This window comes from Montipora capricornis, chromosome 4 (genome assembly GCF_036669925.1).
Source record: "Montipora capricornis isolate CH-2021 chromosome 4, ASM3666992v2, whole genome shotgun sequence".
NCBI classification, from domain to species: Eukaryota; Metazoa; Cnidaria; class Anthozoa; order Scleractinia; family Acroporidae; genus Montipora; species Montipora capricornis.
This window is the reverse complement of record NC_090886.1, coordinates 2,056,140-2,073,639: the sequence shown is the minus strand read 5'-3', so window position 1 is coordinate 2,073,639 and position 17,500 is coordinate 2,056,140. Positions and strand designations below refer to the sequence as shown.

The 17,500-nt window shown below is 40.4% G+C and overlaps 5 protein-coding genes across 5 annotated transcripts in view; 3 read left to right on the top strand and 2 right to left on the bottom strand.

Annotated features, from left to right (window-relative positions):
* LOC138044647 (leukocyte tyrosine kinase receptor-like) overlaps positions 1 to 629 on the top strand; it is a 3,574-nt gene extending 2,945 nt beyond the window's left edge. Inside the window, exon 5 of the mRNA XM_068891109.1 lies at positions 1 to 629. This exon is cut by the window's left edge and continues 255 nt beyond it. Within this exon, the coding sequence (XP_068747210.1) occupies positions 1 to 629 (629 nt within the window).
* The window catches only part of LOC138045140 (ALK tyrosine kinase receptor-like), a 34,753-nt gene extending 27,339 nt beyond the window's left edge, over positions 1 to 7,414 (top strand). Inside the window, exon 3 of the mRNA XM_068891540.1 lies at positions 6,232 to 7,414. Within this exon, the coding sequence (XP_068747641.1) occupies positions 6,232 to 7,089 (858 nt within the window). The 3' untranslated portion in view covers positions 7,090 to 7,414. The remainder of the gene's footprint in view (positions 1 to 6,231) is intronic.
* Positions 2,088 to 4,553, bottom strand: LOC138045141 (xylose isomerase-like). The gene is made up of 4 exons (XM_068891541.1): positions 4,351 to 4,553; positions 3,450 to 3,529; positions 3,019 to 3,093; positions 2,088 to 2,564 (listed from the first exon to the last, which is right to left on the bottom strand). Exons 1-4 carry the CDS (start codon positions 4,367 to 4,369, stop codon positions 2,481 to 2,483), a joined length of 258 nt encoding a protein of 85 aa, XP_068747642.1. The 5' UTR covers positions 4,370 to 4,553; the 3' UTR covers positions 2,088 to 2,480.
* Positions 2,088 to 17,500, bottom strand: part of LOC138045139 (uncharacterized) — a 37,633-nt gene continuing 22,220 nt past the window's right edge. Inside the window, exon 16 of the transcript XR_011131540.1 lies at positions 2,088 to 2,421. The gene's annotated coding sequence lies outside the window, so the exon portion shown is untranslated. The remainder of the gene's footprint in view (positions 2,422 to 17,500) is intronic.
* On the top strand, positions 9,436 to 16,717 carry LOC138044397 (leukocyte tyrosine kinase receptor-like). Its single transcript, XM_068890915.1, has 4 exons — positions 9,436 to 9,640; positions 10,177 to 10,233; positions 14,955 to 15,264; positions 15,484 to 16,717. Exons 2-4 carry the CDS (start codon positions 10,220 to 10,222, stop codon positions 16,339 to 16,341), a joined length of 1,182 nt encoding a protein of 393 aa, XP_068747016.1. The 5' UTR covers positions 9,436 to 9,640; positions 10,177 to 10,219; the 3' UTR covers positions 16,342 to 16,717.

The following is a 17,500-nucleotide window of genomic DNA, read 5'->3' as shown; positions in this document are numbered from 1 at the left end:
GTTTAGGAGCAAAGATAACAGGGACTTTTCCGCTTGTTCGAGGAACTCAATTAAAAGTCTTAGTGGGTCAAGAGGGTGGTACAATTGCCCATTTAGCTGATCGGCCAGGTGGAGGGGGTGGCGGGAGTTTTGTCACTCTTATGGATGACTCTCCACTTATCATTGCTGGTGGGGGAGGTGGTGGAGGAACAGCACGTGACAATTTCAAAGACGGAGACCCAGGTCAGGCAACAAGAAACGGGTCTCAGTGTGGTGGGACACAGGGGGGTGGGGGTCAAGTCTGTAATGCTCAAACGGGTAAAAGAGACCCCAATTTTTTTGCTGGAGGGGGAGCAGGGGTGTTAGGAAACGGTGATTCAGGGTTGCCAATTGGGGAAGCACCCTTGAGTTTTAGGAACGGTGGAACGGGAGGAAAATGTCTGGAAGCTGACGGAGGCTTTGGTTGGGGATCATTCGCTTATATACTCGGGGGAGGGGGTGGTGGGTACTCAGGTGGGGGAGTATTCGGCACTTTCAGTGAAGGTACCGCGGGGGGAGGAGGGTCGTACAATGGCGGTAAGAATCAAAGGAACGAGGCTGGAGCTAATAAAGGGGGCGGGAAACTTATAATAACTTTACTGAACACTTAAACTGTCCAGAGATGCAGCAATCACTCTTTATAAGTAGAATACCTTATTATAGGAAATCAACGTTCCTTTGAAATTAAGGTATTGGAAATTGTCACGACTTTCGAATAAAGAAAATTAACGCGAAGGAGGAGGTAGAATTTCACGATAAAGGAAATTAACACGATTAAGACATTTGGTGGTGACCACTGGAACAAATTCATTCAACAATGGTGCAAAAAAAACACTGAACAAAACTGAGCCCAATGGTCAACAAAACAGTTTTCAAAATTCGAATTAATGCAGGGGTTAACGGAAAGAAAAGCTAGAAAAAAAAAAGCTTGTACCTTATCTTATTGTTTTTATAGGTGTCATGAATGTCTGGATAGGTTTCAAAATTAGGGTTAACAATAATGGAAATTAAAAGCGCGGAAATTAACGCTGCACTTAATTAACGACGGTCGCGGAAAATAACGCTCAACATAATTAGCGCGACTCAAATTAACGCGAATTTTAACGATTCGCGTTAACATAATGGAGTGTTAATTTCCTATAATAAGGTATAGAAATGGTTCCATAACGCAACGTCATGTTACGATTGGATGGGTTTATATAACGTGACTGGGGCCCATTCCTTTTGTCAGAACTGGCCGGCCAGACACCTGCATGATAATCCCTCCTATTTTTCTAGAGGATTATACTGTCATCCTCGAAGTGTGTTAATTTGAAGGCGTTATGGTATTAGCTCTTCCAATTGCCCGGTTCCGGCAGGTCAGTTCTGTTAAATGGAAAGCGTCCTTCGTTGGGGATTACGGCGGGATAAAAAAGGAGTAACTCCAGTCCCATTTTTCTCCGTCTCTGTGCTCTCCTTTTCTTTCGCTTTTACAGCAGGCGCGGATCCAGGATTTTTCTTAGGAGGGAGGGGTGCACCACTAAGGAATGGCGTAGCTGACTGGTGACTATTTTTTTGTAGAATACCAATGTTATTAGAAAGCCTCAGGTCACCTCGGGGGGAGGGGGGAGGATGCCCACCCCTTGCACCCTCCCCCTGGATCCGTCCTTGCACAGGTTCGTTTAGATAGTTAAAACGTAGATAGAAGAAATAACCATGTGACTCAGTGAAACTTTAAGAAAAGAAGGAAGAACAATGGGACGAACCTTATTAAACCCAGGCTGCAGGTCCATTTGAGTATCGTTAACAGAGGGGAATGGTTATGAAACCCGACAAATTTCTTTGTTGTACGTTCTTGTTTTCTTTTTTGGCCTTGACCGTGCACAAAACACAATAGCTGTTTACTCCGTACTGAGGAACTAACCAATAGAAACGTGTTGGTTACATAATTCATGCATAGTGTATGAGCGCAAAACAAAAGGTTGTGCACGGTCATGGACTTTCCAACCGAGCTTCCAAACAATTTCCCTCTTATTAACTATGATTTGAGCATCAAACTGAGTTAAAAGTGGCAATGTTGAAGACGTTAATACCTATAAAAATTCTTTAATGATTGATGTAAAAATTGATTGACTAGCACAGATAAACAGGCATTTCTCTTGTTTTCAAGATGGAACACCTTTTCGTAATGTTTCCGTTTTTTCCAATCAGTTTGCATCGAACTTTTCGTTTTGTACATTTTGCTGAATTGATGGTTGGTATCTGACGTCACGGCGTCCATGATGGTGTACAGAACAATGCAGTAAAATGTCCTTTGGGAATTTGACTCTTTTATTATGCAAAACGTGTGGGGCCATTTTCAAGTGTTTGTGCACCAACATAGCCGTCTCATCACGTGGAAGCAAACCAAGAATAAGTTTATACCTATCTAGCCCTCTCTAAATTATTTGAATCATGTAAACACTTTCTAAATTACTACAAAATTAGACATAAAAATTGACAATTGCTTCACACTTCTCTTGTTTTCCAGAGATGAGCTTTGGCTCTCCGTGTTCCACGACGAAAGCCTAAAAGAAAACACTGAAAAGTTGGGTAACAATCAAGATCCATATTGGCGTAGTTTATAGCCTTTCGCCACGACGAGTACTTGCCACTAACCAACTCGCTACTACAGTTTCATCAAACTACAACTAACGTTATAAAGATATGTTTTTTAGTAGCGAAATGACAATTGGCGAGATAAATGGCACCTTTTGCGCGCTGTAGAAATTTGCTTTCAAGGCCATTTTAAGTTTATGATTTCAACGAGATAGACTTGTAGAAGAGATACTTCGCCCTTTAGTCTAACTCGTTCTTTGTCTCGTTCCAAAACTTGGGGTATTCAGGTTTTTGGACGGTAATTCCAACGAAAACGAACACAAAGTTACAAGTTTGCGCATTTCGCAAACGTTCTAACAACAACCCAACAAACATAAAATGCCAACGAAACATCATGAAGCGACAAACATACTAAAAAACTACCTCAAGCTCTTCCAAGGAAGTGGTTCCTTTCTCAATCTTCGCTCCGATACCTCCGTCATAACTTTTGTAACGCTCCTGAAAAAAACAATAAACGGAATTGTCAAAAAAGGTTTACCAAACATCGCCGTCGAAATTTCTTACGCCACTTCCAAGTATATTATAAGAAGGACTGCTCACTGCTCACTCGAATTATTCATAAAATATATCGCAAGAAGCACAACCCCATGGCAAAAAGGAGGGTCGCTCCTGCTGTTTCCGGAAAGACCCCGGAAACGAAGTTTTGAAAAGGTATTCACATCAGCCTCAATTTCATGCTCGTTTCAACGGGAAACTGGCATATTGCCGGACAATGAAACGCTGTCGGGCCCATTGAGTGTCCACTCAGACGCGTTAAAATTGCTCCATTCCCGTGAATATCCTTTTGAACTCACCTTGACCAGAGAGTCTAAAGTTGCATCTTCAATAAGCTTGGCAGCATTTTTTAAGCCACGAGCAAATGAGTCTATGGCACCTAAAACATTGAAATGCTCATACTAAATTAGAGTACAAAAGATGACGACGAAACATCCGCTGATAGTGGGTCACATGCAGGTGAGTAAACTTCGACTTTTAACGCGAGTTCAAGGGTGAAGTATCTGGTGGGAGGGGTGGGTAAAGTTGGGCACAGGGGGAACTGGTGGGTCGTGAGGCAGCAGAGAAAATGGCGCGAAATCATGAGAAGAGCCAAACTTGAAACAGCAGAGAAAAAGGAACAGTTTGCTAATTTTGCGACTAAATTTCGCTAAAGTCAGAAAATCATTCAACTCTACATGGAAACACTAAAAGTCCCTTAGTCTCGTTTTGGTAAAGTAGTTATGGACCAACCACGAAACAAGCCTTTCTTATGGAGAAAATAACATTTCAACTGATGATATTACCTGCCCATTCCGGATATGAGGTTGGTTTGGACAAGCTTGGGCTCATTGGTTCATTAGCTTAATGAAATAAAATCGCTCAAAGATGCATTGGGTTGGAGAGGAGAGCAGCCAATTTGACGAGACTTTCCAAAACTAGGGCCTTAACGTAACCCTACAATGTCGTGATCATCAGCGCATACAGATAAACTAACAAACGATTACAAGTATACAAAAATTTAGTTTTATCAACGGAGTTGATAATGTAAATTGGCCACCGTACAGAGATTCTAGAAGCGGACGTTTCGAGGGTTACAAGTATAGCCGCCATCTTGTCTCACTAGAATGACTATGCCCCCAGGCTTAGAGTCCCAGCATGCCGCGGGCGTGCTAGTTCCAGTTCTACCCAGTAGGATAGTACAGGCAATTACATGCTTACCAATATGAACAATGAACATGTCCTCAAGGTCTGTGGATTCACGGCGAAATTTTCAGTCAAAGTTTAGCGCACCAGGCGCCAAGCCACCTTGTTCAATAATTGCCTGCAATTGAACTGGTCTTACTGACCTAATATATCTCTTCTCGAGTTTATTAAAACACTCAAAAAGCAACACATGTTTTCAAACAACAAGCTGGGAATGCGAAAATTAACTATATTTCAATTAGGGTACCTATCAGAGTGTAGTTTAAGTGCTATCTTTATTATATTATTCCCAGGTAATCCATCTGAGAATTATACATTCTTCTTTGGTTATGCTCGACAGAGAAAGATGTCGTCGATGTATCTTTTCTAAAGAAATGGCTTGTATTAACTTAGTTTGATGATATCTGTTTCAACTGCAGCCATCAAAATGTTGGCAAAGGATACTGCGGTTTCGTGCGTTTGAAAGTGTTTTTTCCCGTAAATTTGAACAAGAAAGAATTTGCTTTCAAGATAAGGCTTAACAAATCTTTGAGGAAGTGAGTAGGACGGTATCGGAGGGTTATATTTATGGAATGTTTCGTATGTCCCATAGACATTGTTGGAGCATGCGTTTAGTAAGCCCAGCGGTAACAAAGGTAATTAGACACATAATATAGAAGACCAAAACCTCATTTTTAACGCACAAATTATAGCACTAATTGGGTTATTCAAACAGGGGCAAAATTGTATCGTTTTATTGAAAACTACAGCCAAATTTTCCTTTTAATTTCGTGTTACAAACGTCATTCCGAAAAATTAACTGTGAACCGTCAAAATGGCTTTTTTTTAACCGTCAACCGTCAAAGGGGACCCCCCCCCCCCTCCCATTGAGACCCTCTTAAACAAATGGGGCAAGGTGAATTTGGCCCTGCCGGTCTTACTCTCACTCTCTGCTTGACAGTTAATAGCGGCCGCGTGGTAGCAGATTTCCTCCTTCCATTATTTCGCCGTGATTACTTTCATCAATGGGCACGTTCCATTATTTGATTTTATAAACGAGGCTAATACATAGTTTTTGGGAAGAGTTTAGCCCCTTCTTTGTCTTTACCGTGGTCTTACAGATCTCGTTGACATACAAGACTGTTTGGTAGGTATACAGTCTGTAAGAGTTCGACTTTAGAACACTTAGAGATCTTGATACACTTTCACACCGATTGCATCTTCATCTTACATCTTCGTCTTGTCTTTACAAAACAAAACAACTCAGGGTTTTTTGAGAATAGACTGCTTCGTTTCCGTATCCTGGGAAGAATAGTTTGCGACACCAATATGGCCGCCGTTTTTTTTTGTTAAGGGACTCTCAAATGGTCTCTAATTTTACATGTCTCCTTCAAGACGCTTCTATCAGTCAGTCAGTGTTAGGAACCTCCCTATGCACTATATCCTTGAGTCAATTTTGCGCGTATCATTGTATTTTTAGAAATGAGGGCTGGTTTACAAGTCCAACGCAGTCATAAGCACAACCAACATACGCAGACGCAGTAGCGTTTGATAATTGGTACCTTTCGTTACAACAAAGGCACTAATTAACAACAAGTCAATGCGCCTGCGCATGTTTCTTAAACTTATGCTTGCGTTGTGCGTGTAAACCAGCCTTAACCTTTTACCAGGAGACTCACATTTACGTCAATTTTCATCAATTAGCCCAATTTGCACACATTGTGTTTGTTATTTTTGTCTTTGTTTGACTTTATTCTGATTGGCCATTCTAAACAGTGCGTGCAGTCGACGAACTCGTGGCGTTCTAAATATAGAAAGATAAGCGCAAATGTTGTCTCATAGGGCCTGAATGGGAAGAGCAACCTCCTACCTAAGGCTCCTGTCAGTTTGTAATCGTATGCTTCACGTCCCTCACAGATCATTCCAGAACGCAAATACATTTTTACGACCCTTGGTGCCCGCGGAGCAACTGGACCGACAAGCACAGCCGGATACAAAGGAACCTCATTGGAAGATCAAGTCATTTTAGACAAAGGAATTCAAATATGGACTGTTCCCGTGACAGGAACTTACGTCATTGAGGCCTGTGGCGCTTCCGGTGCCAACGGCACTTTTGCCGCTTCTTTATTGCTTTGGAAACTAGGTGGTTTAGGAGCAAAGATAACAGGGACTTTTCAGCTTGTTCAAGGAACTCAATTAAAAGTCTTAGTGGGTCAAGAGGGGGGTACAAATAACTTTTTCTTTGATCGGCCAGGGGGAGGGGGTGGTGAGAGTTTTGTCACTCTTATGGATGACTCTCCACTTATTATTGCTGGTGGGGGAGGTGGTGGAGGAGCAGCACGTGACAATTTCACAGACGGAGACCCAGGTCAGGCAACAAGAAACGGGTCTCAGTGTGGTGGGACACAGGGGGGTGGGGGTCAAGTCTGCAATGCTCAAACGGGTAAAAGAGACCCCAGTTTGAGTGCTGGAGGGGGAGCAGGGGTGTTAGGAAACGGTGATTCAGGGTTGCCAATTGGGGAAGCACCCTTGAGTTTTGGGAACGGTGGAACGGGAGGAAAAGGTCCGTCAGTTAACGGAGGCTTTGGTGGGGGATCATTCGCGTTTGTATTCGGGGGAGGGGGTGGTGGGTACTCAGGTGGGGGAGTATTCGGCACTTCTCAGAAAGGAACTGCCGGAGGAGGAGGGTCGTACAACGACGGTAAAAATCAAAGGAACGAGGCTGGAGCTAATAAAGGGGACGGGAAAGTTATAATAACTTTACTGAATACTTAAACTGCCCAGATATGCAGCAATTACTCTTTATTAGTAGAATACCTTATTATAGGAAATCAACGTTCCATGAAATAAAGGGGACGGGAAAGTTATAATAAAGTTAGGCTGTGATGCTTTAGACAACAGCCCTGAGTAGGTCTTCGTAACCAGCCTGCAGCGGTTAACTTTTAAAGAGCCAGGCTACTCTTTGGAAAAGAATGCACCTCGCTTCCAGGGTGTCTCTCTTTCTTCCTCCTCAAGAGTGATGACGTTGTTTCTGGCTCTTTCTTTATTAGCAACGACCAATGAAAATTTAGAAGCAGTAGATAAAATGAGAATAAACTGTATGTTGGTGTTTTAGTTAATCCGGTAATTCACCACTAGAAAGAAATTAAGTTAAAGTATATTCAACGGATTGCACAGAAATTGCAATGATAGTTAATACGGTGGTGAATTCAAAGTTTATAAATAAAACGAATAAAACAAATTTTTGCACTGGGGATACAGGCATGCTTGAGAAAAAAGGGATTGTTCATCACGAGGATCAGCTTTAATGAGCATCTGCAACCGAGTTAAGATCAGTATTATACTGCGAACCTACAATACGTTGTCTCTATCGGCAGCAGGTGATACCCAAAATAAGTACTGTTGGGAATAAAATATCAAGTGGTGACACATCCGAAAAAAATAAAATTGAAAAACCTGCGTTGTTCCCTTCTTATGGTAGTTGTTGCGAATAATAATGGAGTTGATACGTACACGTACTACACAACCCTCAGATACAAACTGTTCGAAAAGTGAACTGGAAAGGGGCCTTTATGACCTCTTTAAGGATGGCGCCTACTATTGTTATTGCGCATACGTTTTGCGCATCTCGAGATACTCGGATTTCCTGTGAATGGTGCTTATTAATACAGGGATATTTTGGTGCGGTTCAAAACTATGTGGAGAAAGCAGAACTTAGCAAGTGCTCTTGGTATCCAAAATGAAAATTGGAGGTAACTATGCATTTTTCAGGGATAAGTAAGCTTCAATTTGGAAAAGAACGCCATACAATCCTTTGTATTTTCAAGCTTTTTACAAATATCGTTGATTATTTATCTTCGAAAAATGCGTGGTTACCGCCAATTTTCATTTCGGATTTCACTAACACTTGTTAAGGACGTTCGCGCCCAAAATGTTCCCACGTACAGGTTTTTTTAAATTTTCCACGCAGAAAGGTAATGGTCTACTTTTTCCAAAAATGCAAAAAAAAAAAAAAAATGGGGGGTCACCGCGCTCGTTTTCGAGATAAGGTACAGTTTTAGAAGCTTGCGTTATTTATTATTATTATTTTTATTATTATTATTATTATTTATTATTATTATTATTATTATTAAATAGACCTTGAAAAACGATACATATTAGTCTAAGAAAGAAAACTTCGGTCGCACGCGAGCATACAAAGCGAAATATTTGTAACTTCTCACGTACAGATTTTGTTTTGTTTTTTTTTTTGTCATTGCGTGACATTCCCGAGAAGACCTGGGTCCACAGCTATCCCATGTTCCCGCAAGCGACCCTTTGCCCGAGGGTCGCCCGAGGGAGGATCAAACACTGGCTCGATGCCATGTCTGTTTACCTTCCTGGTCTGCGATGCTTGACGTGTGCGTGACATGCGCGAGAAAATGCGCAGTAGCAATGGGCGCGAACGTCCTTAACATCTGCTTTTCCCGCATATTCAGTAAACCGCGCAAAAATACCTTTGAATTAGTAGTAGGCACCATCCTTAAATTGATTGTCAACTGCACAAAAATTAATCCTGTGAAAGTCATCTCGGAAAATAATATCGTAAATTAGCTGAGTTTTCTTAACAAATGTTTATCATTCAATTTATGTTGTCAACTAAATTGGTTCTTAAGCTTCCTTTCATCATTGCAAATGCCTTTCACTTTTTATTATAGCTTATGTTGCTCCAATGATAAGCTTAGGGTTGTTGAGTTTATAATAATTTTATTTTTATTTTATATTTTATTCTTTGAAAAGCGGAAAAAGTTAAAGCTTATGAATTAGTGGAAACTGTTTAAGACTCGTGTCACTGCTACGAGCTCAAAAGAGACGAATTTTAGAATCAATAAAAAATTGAAACTGATAAGAAATAGAGTTCACAAAATGAAAACCCTTGGAGTATGGAGACGTCATTGAGAAACAACCATTAATTGTTTTATTTGAACTCGATATTTGCTTTTCGATCTTAATTTTAAAATTTGTCGCTCAGTGAAATTCATGATTAGTTACCTAAGAAAGTAAAATCAATGTATTAATTTCGAAGAGTTAATATGTTTCGCAGCAGTTTTTCATGCACCTGCACGTGTTTGTCTTCCTGGCGCGGACCGATTGGTTTCATATCAGGAAGTCTCAAAGCCGTCTCAAAGCCGTCTCAAAGCCGCTTGTAGGTTCTCAAGCTGTTAGCCATTTTCACATGCTCGTCGCTGCAGCAGATTTTTTCTAATCGGAAAAAGGGAAGATAAGCTTTGTCTCAAGCAGGTTACATCCAAGGCTCTATTTGAACTGCGTGCACTGAAAGCCGGAGGTAGAACTCTTTCTTATATGGGATCAGCTTGGGTCCACCGGCAAACTATTTCTTTGAACTCGATTTGTCAGTGATGCATACGAGCGTAAACGGCTCAAATATTTTCAAAAAGGTTTATTTTCAAAAAGCTTTATTTTCAGGTGCTTTTTTGTTTGGATGTATTGATGGTTATTGATGGTTATTTCGTAAATAATTAGTACTGAGATCGTGATGTGACTGTTACATATTCAAGGCTCCCATCCGGCTCCAACCTTCTAGATTCAAGTTCTCGGCAGTTTTTTGAAAGTTTGAGTAAAAAGTTCAGAATTAATCAAGTTCACAAAATATAACAAAGAAGAAGAAAACAACTTACATACATACTTAATTGACCACTCCCCGCAGGAGCTTTTCAGGACCAATTTAAATACAATCAACGAAATGACAGAACAGAACAAAGTACAACTGTTAAGAAAAAAAAAAGACAAAATACAGGGACAAATGTTAAAATTTCTAGTCAGGTTTCACATGACGAACTCATGTGTTTATTTCCTGCGTAGGTAACGAACAACGAAAATTCACGGACAAGAATTCAGAGGATTTATGAAACCCAAAATGTAAGTATTAAATTCACATCAATCGCTACTGTCCACGAAGTTGAGTTTTAGCCTCCACTTTTTCCTTTCCTCTGATGCATAAATGTGTTTTCCTGAGGTTGTAAAAACGACTTCAATAGAAAAAATGGTATTATTTGTTTCTAAACTTGGTCGAATTATACCAAATTCCTCTTTTTCTGCGAGTAAAAGAGAAAAAAAACATTTAGGTACAAAACTTTTGCCATCGGCCACTCAGCACGGACGGGCAGATGAATTAAGGCTTTCATTCAGATTCACACTCGCAGCCAATCAGACACAAAACAAACCTAGTATTGACTTGATTGAAGAAAGTATTGTTAAGAAGCACTACCAACCTTGAGTAACCGGGAAAAACTAAGAAGTTCCGGGACCCTTTCTTAATTTCTCCAATCAAGTGTGTTTCTCATTTCTTTTCAGCGCAATGACTCGACTCAACTTCTACCTCTCATTTACTCAGTCTTGGCTGCCACTAAATTACAAGAGAAAATTTCACACAACCTTATTGTGAACCAGTAGCCAAGTTTGGGTAAAACACTCGGGAAAAATTTGTGGACTCTGATCCACCCTTACAACAACAATCCCAAACAGTTATTTATTTATTTATTTGTTATTACTTTAAGGTAATTCCCTTGTTTTGCATCGCGCATCTCATACCGCGTATAACATTGCGACTTCGGAGTTCGTGGCGTTTCACGCCGACCATCTGAAGAGAGGCAACAAAGGCCGCTTTTGCTGTTCAAGAGCTTTTAAGTTCAATCATGATAACTCTTCTGGGATAAGGGGCCGACCATTTAACTCTTGAGGGGGGAGGGGGGGGGGGTGGGTGATTTCTGGTCAGCAAGTCTTTTTTTTCTAGCAACCGTGGTGGGCAGGATATTTTTTTACCTCCTAAATTCTCTGCAGGATTTTTTCTTCTCTCCTCATTTCTCTGCAGGATTTTTTTTCCTCAAAAAAGTGTCGTGTTTACATTTACAGAATGTATTTACATTTACATTGTGGTTATTGCAGTAACAGTTCTAATATGGAGCTGCAAAGCCTTAAAATGTTGTAAGCTATACAAAATCATTCTTGTATAGCTACATGTTTTCGAAATGTCATTCTTTAGAATCATTTAATATTACCTAATAAGAATATTCTCAGGTTTTAAAGTGATGCTTAGCTTCTTAATTTAAAGAAATAGCAAAAAATAGCAAAATGCAGTTTAGAAATGCTCATAGCGTGGTAATTACTGCTAGAATCATTAGTTACAATTTAAAAGTGGACTGAAATCTCCAAAACAATGTGAAAGCAGAATTAAAGTTATTTGATTATGGTCTAATTTGTTATATGTTATCTTATATTATATAAGACATTGCAAAAAACCTTATATTTTCAATATAAAGTAATTACATGAAAATGTTTCAGTTGAAAAGATTAAAAATGAACAAATTATTTTTCTTTGTCTAAGAAAACTTGATTCTTCAAATAGAAAAATTTACCTCCATTACTGCTTGTGATAAGCTAACGAGTTTGGCATGAGGAGCTTAAGCCGACTCAGGAATTCTCGGCTGGACGTCTCCTGACGGTGTAGATATCCATCAACAAAGGAAAGTTAACTGACAAAATAATTTGCCTGTGTTTAAATTAACAAATATACCAATACATCACTAACGTTTCATGTTTAACCGCAGAATTAGGGAAGCAGATGTTCGAAGGTGTAATAGCTGTTGAGTTTTATTCCTCAGTTATCGAGTTCCATAAGTATAAAACTTAAAAATGGATTGCTTTAAAATCAGAAAAGAACCAATTCACCGTTGCTGTTGAGAAAAGTGTATGCCAGGCAAAACAAGTTGCATCTCGGCAGCCTGAAAGTTAAGAAATAATTTGCCTGTGTTTAAATTAACCATTATACCAATACATCACTAACGTTTCATGTTTAACCGGAGAATTAGGGAAGCAGATGTTCGAAGGTGTAATAGCTGTTGAGTTTTATTCCTCAGCTATCGAGTTCCATAAGTATAAAACTTAAAAATGGATTGCTTTAAAATCAGAAAAGAACCAATTCACCGTTGCTGTTGAGAAAAGTGTATGCCAGGCAAAACAAGTTATATCTCGGAGCCTGAAAGTTAAGAAATAATTTGCCTGTGTTTAAATTAACAAATACATCACTAACGCGTTTCATGTTTAACCGGAGAATTAGGGAAGCAGATGTTCGAAGGTGTAATAGCTGTTGAGTTTTATTCCTCAGTTATCGAGTTCCATAAGTATAATAAACCTTAAACAGGGGCACCCAACGAGAATATAGTTCAAAACCACTTAAACATAGCATTGTTAAACGTACTTTAGTATGTAAACGGTAGATATAGGCATATTTTTATTCCCTAAAAATTTTTCACCTGTTCGGATTTCCTAGCTGAAAGTCTAGTGATCTGAAAATTATAGGGATCAAAACTTACCTTTTCGAAAATTTCAGCAAGAAAAAAGGCTCCCGAAAATTCTAGGTGACCTTTTTAGGGTAAAAATTCGTTAAAAATGGGCAATTATACCGTTTTTCAGATGTTCGAAAATCCTAGGACAGGCAGGCAAGCAAGGAATTTTAGAATAATTGCTCCGAAAATTCTAGATCTCAAATTGTCTTCCGAACAGATATTTTCCGAAAATTGACGTTGGGTGCCCCTGACTTAAAAATGGTTTGCTTTAAAATCAGAAAAGAACCAATTCACCGTTGCTGTTGAGAAAAGTGTATGCCAGGCAAAACAAGTTGCATCTCGGTAGCCTGACAGTTAAGAAAATAATTTGCCTGTGTTTAAATTAACAAATACACCAATACATCGATCACTAACGTTTCATGTTTAACCGGAGAATTAGGAAGCAGATGTTCGAAGGTGTAATAGCTATTGAGTTTTGTTCCTCAGTTATCGAGTTCCATAAGTATAAAACTTAAAAATGGATTGCTTTAAAATCAGAAAAGAACCAATAGGCCATTTTACAGTTGTTTGCTCAGTGACCTAGCCTATGAATGGCTGCGAGGCTGCCGGTGACCTTCCATTGATACAGCCCCGACTGCTTTTCTCATGCAAATTGTGTTGTTGTAATTCTAATTAGTCCGTATTAACATTACAAAAGCACGGAGGTTTGTATCAAAACAGGGTCACCGGCAGCCTCGCTTCCATTCGTAGGCCAGGTAACTTAGCTAGAACTGTAAAATGGTCTATTCACCGTTGCTGTTGAGAAAAGTGTATGCCGGGCAAAACAAGTTGCATCTCGGTAGCCTGAAAGTTAAGATATAATTTACCTGTGTTTAAATTAATTTGAAATAAAGAGAATAAAGAAATAATTTTCCATTTTTTAATTGCATGATGCTGGCCGTTGTAAACCGTGTTTTAGAAAATATTTTAGATTGATTTATTGTGCCTCTGGACTATTTAGGCACATCACTCAAAATTAATTTAAAGTAATTTGAGTTATTTGTCGTCATTAAAACTTTATGACGAAGTCGGCCCAACAAATGTGTCGAGATTAACACCTCTCTCTCCCTTTGTCTCTCGCTCTGCCTTTCTAGTGTGAGTCTTGTTACAACTCCCACTGAGATTTTGGTATTTTTTTTTTACCTAAACAGCGGGGACCCACATTCCTGACCCAAGTTAAGCTCCTCATGCAGTGCGAGCCAGCAAGCCAGAAATCCCTGATCCCAATAACCGCAAGCTACCTAAGGAACTGTAGGCTAACTGCAGTGCTAACTAGGCTAGCCAATGTGTAATTTAGGCTAACCGTAATGGCTTGCATGACTCCTATGACTTGGAGCCATGTGAACCGAGCAAGTAAGAAATCCCTTATCCCATTATAAGGGCAAACCGCAAGCTACCTAAGCTAACTGTAGGCCAACCGGTGAGACGTTTAGGCTAACCAGAGTGTTATTTAGGCCAATCAATGTGTTCTTTTAATAGGCTAACTAGAGTGGCTCGCTGGCTTGCAGATTATCCGGAATGGTTGCAGTTTTGCTGGGATTTTGTAAAGCCCCCCAGGAATGATGAAATAGCTTTGCAACATTTTTTTTCTTGATTGCAGCAGTGTAAGAATTTTTTTTCTATTTCATTTGAGCTGCATGCAATTTTTTTCTTCCAACAAGCGCATGCAGGAATTTTTTTTCAAAATCACCCACATCCCCCCCTCAAGAGTTAAATGGTCGGCTCCTAAGAAGGTGTTGTTTTAGAACTCACCCCAGTCCTTTCGCGGAAAATGATCATTTTGAAGCCGAAATTGCCCCTTTGCCACCATTTATCATCGTGTTGCGAAGAAACGAGCTTGGTGACCCACCATTTTTAATGGTTTTATTTACTCGTAATAGGTACACGGAAAACATATTTTAAGGAGAAAAAAAGTTGGACAGTAGAAGTTGTAGTATTTACATATAAATGACGTGAAACTGCATTTGGAGCCCGACACCGAGTGCAAGGTGATGACTAGCGGTCCAATTTGCTTACATTTCTTTGCAAAATCAAGCAATTTGAAATCATTTTACTTAACGATTATAGCCCCGACAAACAAGTAGGTTCAAGTTTGCAGTAATATTCAGTAGCTTTTTCTACATAACAACAATTTTTCCGCGGTTTGATCTGAAAGGTCATCAGTGACTCAAGTTCATCTCCATCGTCTTCTTTTTCTGTTTGCCTTTTCATTGGTAAAATTCAAACCAAACTTTCTTTGTCATTCTCACTGAACAGGTTTTTGTGGATCAGTGGAGTGCTTTTTCTCTTCACCCCTGTTAGGCTTCTGCAGTGGAGTGTAACAGCGACAAGTCGCTCGTCCACCTTTAGCATAACAGAGAATCACGTGCTCAAAGGCTGCGTTATTCACAGGCAGCAGAGTTATGACTTCCTTTCATGCGCTCATTTGTGCTTGACGCGATCGGATTGCGCTTCAGTCAATTACGAAAACGTCAGAAACGGAATTTGTGAGTTAAATCGCCATGGGTCTTCAATGTGCGTGACAAATGCTTTGATTCGTCAGCCAGGCTACTTGTTCGGGCTGTTAGTAAGTATCTTTCACTTTGCTACGTAAAATATATTAGTTTACAGATTACAAATGTCTCGATCCTTTTTTGGTTGAAGCTTATATGCATTCAAATAAGTGTAATTTAGGTGAGGAATTTCTGGCTATCCTGCAATTAGATATAGGAAGTTCCATGAAGATTACACCAACATGTGCAGGGTGACGTCACCTGACAAGACTCTTTAAATGCTTCCTTCACAGATCGTTCCAGAACGTAAATACATTTTTACGACCCTTGGTGCTAGAGGAAGAACCGGACCGACAAGCACAGCTGGATACGAAGGAACCTCATTGGAAAGTCAAGTCATTTTGGACAAAGGAATTCAAATATGGACTGTTCCCGTGACAGGAACTTACGTCATTGAGGCCTCTGGCGCTTCCGGTGCCAACGGCACTTACGCCCCTCCTCTGCTGTGGAAACTAGGTGGTTTAGGAGCAAAGATCACAGGGACTTTTCAGCTTGTTCAAGGAACTCAATTAAAAGTCTTAATGGGTCAAGAGGGGGTGGGTAACAAAAACGATTTCCCTGATCGGCCAGGTGGAGGGGGTGGCGGGAGTTTTGTCACTCTTATGGATGACTCTCCACTTATCATTGCTGGTGGGGGAGGTGGTGGAGGAACAGCACGTGACAATTTCAAAGACGGAGACCCAGGTCAGGCAACAAGAAACGGGTCTCAGTGTGGTGGGACACAGGGGGGTGGGGGTCAAGTCTGCAATGCTCAAACGGGTAAAAGAGACCCCAGTTTTTTTGCTGGAGGGGGAGCGAGGGTGTTAGGAAACGGTGAGTCAGGGTTGCCAATTGGGAAAGCACCCTTGAGTTTTAGGAAGGGAGGAACGGGAGGAAAATGTCCGGCAGCTGACGGAGGCTTTGGTGGGGGATCATTCGCTTATATACTCGGGGGAGGGGGTGGTGGGTACTCAGGTGGAGGAGTATTCGGCACTTATCAAAAAGGAACTGCCGGGGGAGGAGGGTCGTACAATGGCGGTAAGAATCAAAGGAACGAGGCTGGAGCTAATAAAGGGGGCGGGAAACTTATAATAACTTTACTGAACACTTAAACTGTCCAGAGATGCAGCAATCACTCTTTATAAGTAGAATACCTTATTATAGGAAATCAACGTTCCTTTGAAATTAAGGTATTGGAAATTGTCACGACTTTCGAATAAAGAAAATTAACGCGAAGGAGGAGGTAGAATTTCACGATAAAGGAAATTAACACGATTAAGACAGTTGGTGGTGACCACTGGAACAAATTCATTCAACAATGGTGCAAAAAAAACACTGAACAAAACTGAGCCCAATGGTCAACAAAACAACTTTCAACAATTTTCGAACTAATGCAGGGGTTAACGGAAAGAAAAGCTAGAAAAAAAAAAGCTTGTACCTTATCTTATTGTTTTTATAGGTGTCATGAATGTCTGGATAGGTTTCAAAATTAGGGTTAACAATAATGGAAATTAAAAGCGCGGAAATTAACGCTGCACTTAATTAACGACGGTCGCGGAAAATAACGCTCAACATAATTAGCGCGACTCAAATTAACGCGAATTTTAACGATTCGCGTTAACATAATGGAGTGTTAATTTCCTATAATAAGGTATAGAAATGGTTCCTTAACGCAACGTCATGTTACGATTGGATGGGTTTATATAACGTGACCGGGGCCCATTCCTTTTGTCAGAACTGGCCGGCCAGACACCTGCATGATAATCCCTCCCATTTTTCTAGAGGATTATACTGTCATCCTCGAAGTGTGTTAATTTGAAGGCGTTATGGTATTAGCTCTTCCAATTGCCCGGTTCCGGCAGGTTCGTTGGGGATTACGGCGGGATAAAAAAGGAGTAACTCCAGTCCCATTTTTCTCCGTCTCTGTGCTCTCCTTTTCTTTCGCTTTTACAGCAGGCGCGGATCCAGGATTTTTCTTAGGAGGGAGGGGTGCACCACTAAGGAATGGCGTAGCTGACTGGTGACTATTTTTTTGTAGAATACCAATGTTATTAGAAAGCCTCAGGTCACCTCGGGGGGAGGGGGAGGATGCCCACCCCTTGCACCCTCCCCCTGGATCCGTCCTTGCACAGGTTCGTTTAGATAGTTAAAACGTAGATAGAAGAAATAACCATGTGACTCAGTGAAACTTTAAGAAAAGAAGGAAGAACAATGGGACGAACCCAGGCTGCAGGTCCATTTTAGCATAGTTTATAGAGGGGAATGGTTATG